Genomic DNA, 10449 nt, shown 5'->3' with positions numbered 1-10449 from the left:
TAACTGTAATGCAAGCCCTTGCATGGCAATCCAAATTTATTGAACTACTGATGCTAAGTCATACAAAATTGCACCACTTTTAATTAAGGCTTTTAGTTTACATTTGGCCACCTCAAAGCAGTTGTAACATTAGGTTGGTCAATTTAAATACTGTGGCTCCCTGTTGGATATACACACAATCTTTACACCCAAACGTTAATGCATACAAAGCAACAAGGCATTGTTAAATAAATCAGCAAAAGGTAATTACTGCAACTTAGGCCCTGTGACCAATTACACATGATTAAAATTACTTCCCACATTCACATCCACAGTACTCTTCCACCATTTAACATCTCAACCAAAACGTTACACATGTAAAACAATCACTAACAGGCAAAAGTACTAAACCTGTATATTTGGTATTGCAAATACACTTATGCATGAGCAAGCAAGGGAATTCACAGTGAGAATCTACAGCTGCAGAAGCCCAAAAATGATTTACAAAAAATTGTTAAATCATTAAAAAATTGTTTTAAAATATACACTTCTTGTTGTAGACCCCCACTGTACACACAACTATAAACATTGTTCCCTATGTAAACAAGGAAAAGGAAACATACAATAAAAGGTTGAAAAGTCTGGACATTTCCTTCCCAACAGATATTAAAGGCCATGTCTTTAGTCAGACATTATACTGAAAGGACTCTTAAAGACTAGGTCACTGTCTCCACAGGTTTTTCCTAAAATTAAAAAACTATATAGCCGTTGTGTTAATCAAAGCGCTTTTGTACAATACGATGATGATGATGATGATCCTGTATTTCTTTAAAAAAGTTACAATAAGCTACAAATACCGATGAAGCAAAGTTATCTGGAGTAGTCTATATAGGAGCTCTTTGGACTTTCTTTTATTATGCTAAAATAGTGGTGCTTTTAGGATTTACATTATTGTACTCTCCAATAGAAAGTGGGGATTGTTGAAGTATACAGTACACAGTTTTCATACATGTACAACATTGGTGGATGAACAATGTCTCTTATCAGTAATACTGGATGTAGGCTCTGGTTTTACCAGTTGCATACACAGAATATTTAGAAGTAAAAATCTCTCATGACACTGGAAAGTGATAGAATGTGCAAACTGATGTAGCTTTCATCCATTTCTTAAAGGGTACCACCACAGGAAAGTCCATTTAAGATGTTGGTAGGTTTAATAAAGTTGGAATGCTGGCACTGTTGAATTGGGCAACAGTTCTTCAGACCTGTAACAACAAAACAAGGGATTAGCAATAGTAACAACTCTTTGTCCTTGTTCTTTACTTGAAACAGCTACAGCAGGAACTAGCAAAGTTCTTGACAAACAGAAAACAACCTTAACACTTCTGTAATCATACACTTCCTACTGTACATATACAAACAACAGACTATCTCAATTACTATCCTAACTGGATTAGGATACATAGAGGAATCCAGGCTGCACTGTGGAAGTAATATTTGATTGATGGGACTAGTTTTGCTTAGAGCATGACAGTTCCCATGGCTTTACAAACAAACACAATTGAAGGATCAAAGCTCTTGAATCACAAGTCCTGTTAAGGAAATGGAGCAACCGTTTCTGCCACCCTCAGCTAATGCTTTTAGAACCATCTTAGTTTTACTTTTAAGTGATCTAAGTTGTTCCAGCTGAGGAGGTTTTAATATACCAAAGGAGTTACATATGGCACTTCCTGGTTATTAATAAAAGCCTAGATTTCTGACAGTGAGATGTCCTACTAGGATCCTTCAGTACATCCAATAGGTCTATTGGATGACAAAATAACAGATCACAGCACTGAAGTAACTGCACCACTGTATGTTCAGTAACACTGAAGGAAAGGGAGGTAACAGCCAACTTTGATGATGTCAGGTCAATCAAGACAGACCTCTGCTCATACTAAGGCTTGGAGATGGAAAGAGGAAAACAACCTGCCCAGAAACCCCCCCCCAAAAATTTGCAGAAAAAAAATCCATGCCTCCTGGTTAACTTCTGGAAAGGCTTGCTTAAAGAGCAGGCTGGAGCTTGCTTTATCCTTCAGCACCCTTCTTTGTGCACATATTAAGTCATGTAGAAATTTAGCCAATTGCAAACAAGTAAGAAATTGATCTAGTAACCAGCAGCTTCAGGTGAAATATTTGGAGTGTTGCAATGATCACTTCACCTTTCTCAGCAGAAAGAGACACCGGCATGCAAACTACAATATTGTACTGGGTGCTTTCCAGATAACCGAGCTCTTGCAGTGGATTTTATCAGGCTTAAAAGAGAAAACTGTGTTTCCAAGAGCTTTGGCGTATCAGAGGAAACACTGTTAATTTGAGCTCTAACAAAACCTTAAAGCTTGAGAAAAAGCCCCCCAGACTAGTGTGAACAGTGTATCTTGCACATATTTGTAGTTTTGGCTTTGAAATGTTAAAAAGAAAGACCATTAAACATTTCTATGATAATGTAAATCAATAATTTTCAATGCTGTTCTGCATCAACAGCTACCAGAGCTGTTTAGGATTTTTTAGTTGTTGTTTTGTTTGTTTTGAATAGCCATAAAGCACAGAAAAATTTAAAATGTTTACCTGGCTCAGAGCTACAGTACAGCTATGCATTAAAGTAGCTGACATGATGACTTTTTGCGTGCTTTTCCAGGCACCGGAGTTTTTCTGTTAATTTGTCGCACAAGGTCATAAAAGATCTGAAAAGACAGATATCAGTTGATTATGGATATTAGGAGACTTCTCTTATAACCTTCAGCCTTGAATTTTCACACATAATGCACTCACATACTCAAGAACCCCTGAAGATACTTAGGTAGCACAAAGCTATAAATTATATACTAAGTTAATAATTGGTTGGTTTTTGTTTTCTTGCTTAAGATAATGGTCTGCCAAGGGTTCTACAGTTTAAACGAAGCAAACTGGAAAGGCATCTATAACCCACAGCTATTTAATCTCTGGGTCAAACTCATCTGAACACACATGAAAAATGCCACAGTGATCAACTACTCTATAGTATTACTTTGCAGTTTAGCAGTAAGGTCAAGAAACAGGTCACAGCTTTCTTCTAACTCAAATCACTCTTAAGATATTCTTTTAAAGAAAATTCTATTAAGTTTTAACTACACATTTTTCACGGTAACGCACATATGCTCCATATTCAGTAACAGTCTCTTGTATTTGAATGAGATCATGCTTTTCCAGATACTTAAAAGATACTGAAACCTAAAGAACTAATTCCACCTCTCTAGACCTACAGCATGACAGAAGCATAAAATTCCCTAGAAAAGTAACTTATTTATGAGAGACTCTCACATAAATTGAGTCTCCTAGAATTTTAACTACAATTATGATTTTTTTGAAAGGCTAATTTAAAACAAATCAACATACAACATTTCAACAGCATCTGTTTCATTCATAACTGACATTGCTCCAATCACTTCTGCATCTCATAAACTAAGGAAGCCCTCATACTAAAGCCATCCTGGCACCTTCCTAAGGACTGGCTGCAAAGCAGCAAATATTCCTACACGGGCTTAATAGTATTTGCTGCAAGTTCTAGCTTATTGAACGTATGACCTTTATACCGTTACAGTGATTAATTTGAATTTTTAAATATGCCAGTGGCTTCCAGAAATTCCCACCTAATGAAACACACATTACTTATTTTAAAAATCAGCTGTATTAAAACCACCATACTGTTTTGATTACTTGCAAGTCTAGCACAGAGGCCCTTTCAACTTGACTGATGCTGCCAACAGTGTTTTCCAGATGACCTAATGAACTGCAGGATTTATCATAAAATTCAAGCCGTTCCAGAAATGTAAATACTAACACAGCTTCTTTTTCTAAATTTTTTGTATCCCTTTCTTTATGCTGGCACCCCTCACTGGATAAAAAGGCATGCATTATGGCAAATCCCCAAAACACATGCATTTGATTGTTTAACTCCTGTTAAATAAACAAGTAGATATATAGTAGAGAGGCTTTTGCATCCCTTTTACTTTACAGAGCAGCTAATTTTAACAAAACATTTAATAGTTTTTGTACTTACCATCTCAAATAGTGTTAATACCAGGTAACTTAAACCAAGTAGTTTTAGTGACTTAACTCCCTTAAAAGTCTTTAAAAAACAAAGTCTAGCAGTACAATCTCAACTGATAGAGATTATAGCAACTAAGGAATTGAATATGAGAGAAATATTTCTCCTAAATTATTACAAAAATAAATTGAAAATTACACTAGTTACACTAAAATCAATATAATATGAAAAAATCCCATGTCAAAGCAAAATACATCTCTTAACATAAACGTCTCACAACAGCAGGATACGGTTTTGTCCATTGTAGTGAATATTATTCATGATTTTGTTCGTTTTTCCTTGACAAACAGTAAACAGTTATCAGGACAGTGTCCCAACACCTCTCCCCACCATAGGTAAAATGCCTTACCTCGTTAACATTTATCTTTGATTTTGCAGAAGACTCTAAGAATGCACAGTTATTCCATTGCCTTGCTAGGTTCTGACCTTGTTCCTTTCCCACAACTCTTTCATCTTCCAAGTCACACTTATTGCCAACCAGAATCATAGGCACCTAAAATACAATTCAATGCCAGCATAGAAACAATTAAAATTTTATAGCAGCACAGTGTAAATGCACACCTAAAAGCCATCTGATTCCTTAGAGGATCTTGATTTTCAGAATAATCAAGCTCTGGTATAACTGAAGCTTAAGTTTAACAGCTGTGTGATATTTCAGTCTTCAAATGAATGTGACTGCATTTTGGGAGGGCAGTAGTGGGGGTGGTTTGAGGATTCAGTACACTGCCAATTGAGCAAATTTTATGTCTTTTAGAGAACTTAATGAGATTTCATTTTTAGATGTTTGAGGCATCAAGAAGTCTACTGAAAAATTTACTAAATGATTCTTACAAATTCCAAAATCCTGGAAGAAACAGTGTCCTGTCCTGGGTAGCATGATGAAGGATGCTAAAGCTCCTTTAACCATTCCTCTACTCTCAGCATATCACACTGTTCTTATTAGCAAGCTACAGTATACAGAGAACAGGAACATGCTACATTACCAGCATTCTCCAACTATAGAAAATGCTGAATTGACCTTTGTAGCAAGAAAACGTCATCATCTATTTTTTTCCCCCTCTTCCCTTCTTTTACTAATTTAAGGACGTAGCTAAGGTCCTCACAGATTCAAGTGTTGAGAAAAGGCTTACAATATTTTGACCATTTAATTTCCCACCACTAAGAAAGCAAGTCATGCCTAAGTTTTGGCATAAGGGAAACGTTTTCTCTGAATTCCGATGGAAACTGAAGTTGCAACGTGAAGCTTACTGTCTTTTTCCTGATACTATGGAATGCCTTTCAGGACTGAGAGGTGCCTTCTAAAAAAAAATACTGAGGAAATACCTCCAAAATGATACTAATCAGCATAAATACAACACACAAACTAAGATTTTAAATGTCATCACATTTATCTTGATTTTACTGTACAAAACTAATTTCATGCTAAACAAGCCTATGACTTGGTAGGTTGTGGATGAGAAAGGTCCACACAACTTAAATATTAACTTTCTGAGATACATTTGTGGTAATTGCTTCAAGAAGAAATCTGCTAAACATAGGCAAGACCTGCAAGCGCTTATGGTCAAGGAAGTGCAAAGTGGTTTGTATTAAAAAAGTCTTAATGCACTTCCCTTAAACTGAAATGGTTAATATATTCTGTGTCTGCTGACAGCAGAAGCATATGCAGATACATGCAGTAAGGAATGCATCAAAGTTATCAAATTTTGCATAAACACAGTTTAAATGATATGCTCATGCTTAAAGCCTGTTCATTGCTTATTTTTTTCTTCAAGAAGATAGTTTTTCTGCCTGAAGGCTACAAGCTACAAGGTGTTTCTGTTAAAAACACACTTACTGCTGTTTTCACATTTGAAATACTTATTTGCCTTTGTTAGGGGACCAAGCATTCACTTCCTCCAACTGCTGCAAGGTTCTTTTCATAATTGATAAAATATAATGTTTTAGCCTCACTTTATAGCTTTAATAATACTAATAGATGCATAACAGGAATTGTGTGGAAATAGGATGACCAAACTTAATTGCAAGCAGACAGACAAAATAAAAAAGCTACATAACATGCAAGTACAACTTAAAATTTTATGCTTTTAAAATACCATAAGCAGTAGGGATATTGAGCAGAAAACTTCACTCATAGTAATTAAGGCAACAATAGTTGCTTTAGAAATGCTTGCTGCAGTCTAATAAATAAAGTTATAACCAGTTTCAATTAAGGTGTTTTAAAGAAAGATTAAACAATTCTCCACATAACACATGATATGTTACATTTCTCCACTTTACCTTAAGAGCTGCATTTCTGTACTATGCATTTACTTGTTCATACATCTTAATTTAAAACTTGGAGACCACCTGGCCACAGTACACTGCAACATGCTAATGCAAACTTTAAGTATTAAAAGCTTTTAGATATCTTACATCATCAGTGTCTTTGACTCGAAGAATCTGTTCTCTTAGATCCTGTAAATCATTAAATGTGGACTGAGCTGTGATGGAATATACTAATGCAAAACCTTGACCATTTTTCATGTATAGATCTCTCATCGCTGTAAACTGTTCCTGTAATTACAAAAAAGATACAGATGTTGCATTCAATTTGCATTTTACTTGCACAAACTGCTATAAACTTTAGGTCTAGTTTAGAGAAACTAGAGTAATTTCATTGGAGAGAAGTACAGTAGAAGGTACACTGCAATCTGTAGATTACAGAAGCTAAATTGCTCCTGAATCTCCTAACATGCCAAAATTTTCTCCATATCCTGATAGTTCCTTAAAATGGATCGTAAAGTGAATGCCTCCCTTTTCACACCCAATTTTGTAGTTTAGGAAATTTCCTTATGTTAAATTCTACATTAATTTTCAAGGAGATAGACTAGAGGATGGAGACACTCAATAGACTTGTCACATTTCCATGACTTCAGTGCCAACTGTGATACTGCATACAAAGACTCGCTGGTGCACTCTTACCAGTACAACTGTAGAATGGCATGTGCCTCTTTTGCATTGGTGATTTGGCTACCTTGTGCCCGGGCAATCACTCCCTGTCCTTTGCTGTATGTCAGATGAAAAGTGCAATTTATTGCTAGAAAACAGTCAATCCAATCTTATGTATATTAACAGGGCATTAATCTAATAGGGAATTTAAATAATATATTATTGTACCAGATTACTGCCACACTTTAGAGAACACATGTTAAACTCCAAGAAACTTGAGCTTAAACTCACTGGAATCAATAAAGGAAATTACTGGTTTCAGTAATTTTGGAACTAGTCAGAGAAAAACCTGACCAGTATGCAAAGGGTCAGCATAACCCTTGTGCTTTGAGCTCCTATAAGCTGACGGAAGCAATACTATTTTTATCCCAATGTCACAGTACATCTCACACACAAAAGAAAAAGGACATCCGAAGAAAGCACGTAGTCTCTACAACAACAGAAATCAAATCTCAGTGGCCAGTGGGTCCTAATTTTCTTTTGGGCAACAAACTTAAAACAAGAGCACAATTGCTTTTTAAATGCTCTATTTCTTTCCCCTGTTACAGAATAAGAGCTCATGGGAAGCTTGCAATTAATTTTCTGCTGCAATACTCAAAGTTTTTTTTTTTTTAATACACTGTAAATCAGTATTTAACAAAGTTGGTTTTTACATACCGTTCCTGCAGTATCTAAGATTTCAAGCATACACTGTTGTGCATCTACTTCAACTTGCTGTCAAGAGAGAAAGATGTGGTTATAGTTTTTCCCCTTGCAACTCCCCTCCAAAGACATCAGAAACTGTGTGATTTTTTTATAAGTAAATTCATAATGCATAAAGCAACATAATGGCTTAAGAAGATTGTATGGATATACACTTTGAAAACAGCAGGAAGAAGCATTTCAAAGAGCCCCAGTGACATTTTCAAATGCAGTGTCAGCAGCCAACTACCACTTTGCAAAGTGATTAGGGATTTTTGATTATTTAAAAAGAGGCTGCTAAATTTGTAATGATGGTTATCAGCAACTAGCACAACTAATTTCTACTTGTTTCAGAGATCATCACAGACTGAAATAAAAGCACAAGTGAAAGCCAGAAAACTGGATTGGCATACTAAGGCTCATTTAATAGCAATTTACATCTACAAGAGAGTAAGTTGTACACAGCAAATAATTAAACAGTCACCACTAAAAGTGGTGTCCCCAAAACAAGCCTTTAGAAACACTAATTAGAAAACTGACCCAGCTTAGAAAAGTTTGCAAAGAATGGAAGGTTTAAGAAGACAGAACAATTTAATTTCTGTATTCATTCCAGAGTTCCTCTATCTACTGGACATACATCAAAGAAATGGCCCAGAGGGCAGCAAAAGACATGGAAATGCCCTCAACCTGTTTCAAGCAGACTACCCACATTTTAATTTTTTTTTTCTTTCAAGCTATTGGTAAACTTCCCTTGTTTCCATTTGCATGTAAAATTCCTAGTTAACAGATTACCTCTTCTCCATTTATGCACTGTCACAAGTTTAATTTGCAGCTGTTCTTCTGTAACTAGATTTGAGCTGGGGACAGGGAAGAGGAGTATTTCCCCTCCTATCACACCCCCCCCCCCCGTCTCCTATGGATTGTGATTCCTTAAAAATAATCACTATTTTAACAGGTATTGTTGCTGAAGTTATTCAGCTAACTAGTCAGCATTTATTCTCTTTATGAAGAAATACTTGGGGAGTAAACTAAGGCATAAAGATTCAAGACTTCAAGCTCAATTATTTAGATGAACAAGTCACATCCTCTCAACTTTAAATATTACAAATTTATATTTAACAAAAATAGCATAGAATTTCAACTGCCAAACCAATACGTTTTGAAGGCAAGAAGCATGTTAGAATTATAATTAACAGTGAGAAGGTGAAAATGACTACACAAAGTGTTGTCCAGCCTTTAGCAAGACTTCAACAATCTGGCTAATTTGAAAAAAAAGGATACCCAGAGTTATTACTAGTTATTTCAGGAACAAGCCTGAAATGAGTATTATAAATCTTTATTAGCAGCAACAACAAAAAAATGTAGTTAGCAAACAGCAACATTTCTTAAGACAGCATTACTTTTTTAGGCTCCATGGAAACAGTCTTTGGAAAAATTCACCCAGCAAACATCATGATTCTGCTATGACCTAAAGAATGTAAATATATAACGAAGGAAACACCTTAGATCAGCCTGTGAATGTTTTTTGGAGTCATTTACTGGGCCTGATCCAGCAATGTCCTGCACCAAATACTGAGATATGGTCAAAATTTCCTGCTTCTCTAATACAGAAAAAGTGTCAACATAGAATTTGGTTCTGCTTTTGTGTCTAATAAGAGTTCTAGCTTTGGCTAGAAGGCCCCATACTTAAGACAGACTTGGGTTTTTCCAACATACAGTTTATATAAGGTCAAAGAAAAAAAGGATTTAATTGTTATTTTGTTCTCACTAATTCCTCTTCTGTTCAGAAAATATTCTGTTGACTGTAGGCTGCAACAGTTCTTAATGCACCACCTTTGTTCCAATACAAATGTAGTTCAGTGCTAAAGAGGAGGTCTTGCAGTTTGCCCATTCTCATCTAGGGTTTGTGCATCTTGCCTGCCTTGTACAGACACCATTATCTTTATGGCCAAATGATGAACAACATCAGAGTATTAATGCATATGAAAAGTAATTCAGCTAAAAAAGACAGCTAGATTAAGAAACTGACACAGCCAAAAACTTATTTATTGCACCAAACGGTTAATGGTAGCAGTTTGGATATAAATTATCTTAGTCTGGAATCTTAATCGTGGTCTCAGGTGAAACTGAAGAGTAAGCAATATGGAGATGCAAGATGATGCAAGCAGAATCAGACCTTTCAGACTGTCATGCTGAAGACAGGAAGAGAGAAACTAACAGGCCACTTGCTGTAAATGCTTGTTCATTTATGACAGGTTTGTGTTAACTCATTAATAAAACAACAACCAAAATAATGGAAGCATATCTAGTTACCCTATAAATTGTTATGAGTACAGTATGATAGATGCTTCCAGTGTTCTAAGGGTGTGAAGTTGTTTTTAGCTACTTTTCTAGTAGCAAAGCAGCACAGTACCTCCAAGTCCACATCTACCTGCAAATACCAACACACAAACTAATAATAAATATTTTAAAATTGAAAAGTGGTAATTTTTAAATTTTTTTTTTGCAATCCATGTTTTCAACTCTGACAATGAAATAACCATTTTTTACTGACTAGCCAGCAAGATATTATGCTTAAACATTAAAAAGTTAGTCTTGAATTATTTTGTTTAAGCAAACTTTAGGAGAACATTTATATTTCAAGCTTGTTATCTGGTTTAATATGGCATTACAAG

The 10449-nt window shown here is 35.5% G+C and overlaps 1 protein-coding gene across 2 annotated transcripts in view; it reads right to left on the bottom strand.

The window, feature by feature from the left end:
• RAP1B (RAP1B, member of RAS oncogene family) overlaps positions 1–10449 on the bottom strand; it is a 30596-nt gene continuing 20147 nt past the window's right edge. For both annotated transcript variants that reach the window (XM_068190172.1, XM_068190173.1), the window contains exons 4-8: positions 7751–7807; positions 6518–6658; positions 4455–4598; positions 2587–2702; positions 1–1244 (exon numbers count right to left, since the gene is read on the bottom strand). In XM_068190172.1, coding sequence (XP_068046273.1) covers positions 2616–2702; positions 4455–4598; positions 6518–6658; positions 7751–7807 — 429 coding nt within the window. In that variant the 3' untranslated portion in view covers positions 1–1244; positions 2587–2615. The remainder of the gene's footprint in view (positions 1245–2586; positions 2703–4454; positions 4599–6517; positions 6659–7750; positions 7808–10449) is intronic.

Source organism: Anomalospiza imberbis, chromosome 5, assembly GCF_031753505.1.
Source record: "Anomalospiza imberbis isolate Cuckoo-Finch-1a 21T00152 chromosome 5, ASM3175350v1, whole genome shotgun sequence".
NCBI classification, from domain to species: domain Eukaryota; kingdom Metazoa; phylum Chordata; class Aves; order Passeriformes; family Viduidae; genus Anomalospiza; species Anomalospiza imberbis.
The sequence above is the reverse complement of the archived record's forward strand: the minus strand, read 5'-3'. Positions and strand labels throughout refer to the sequence as shown.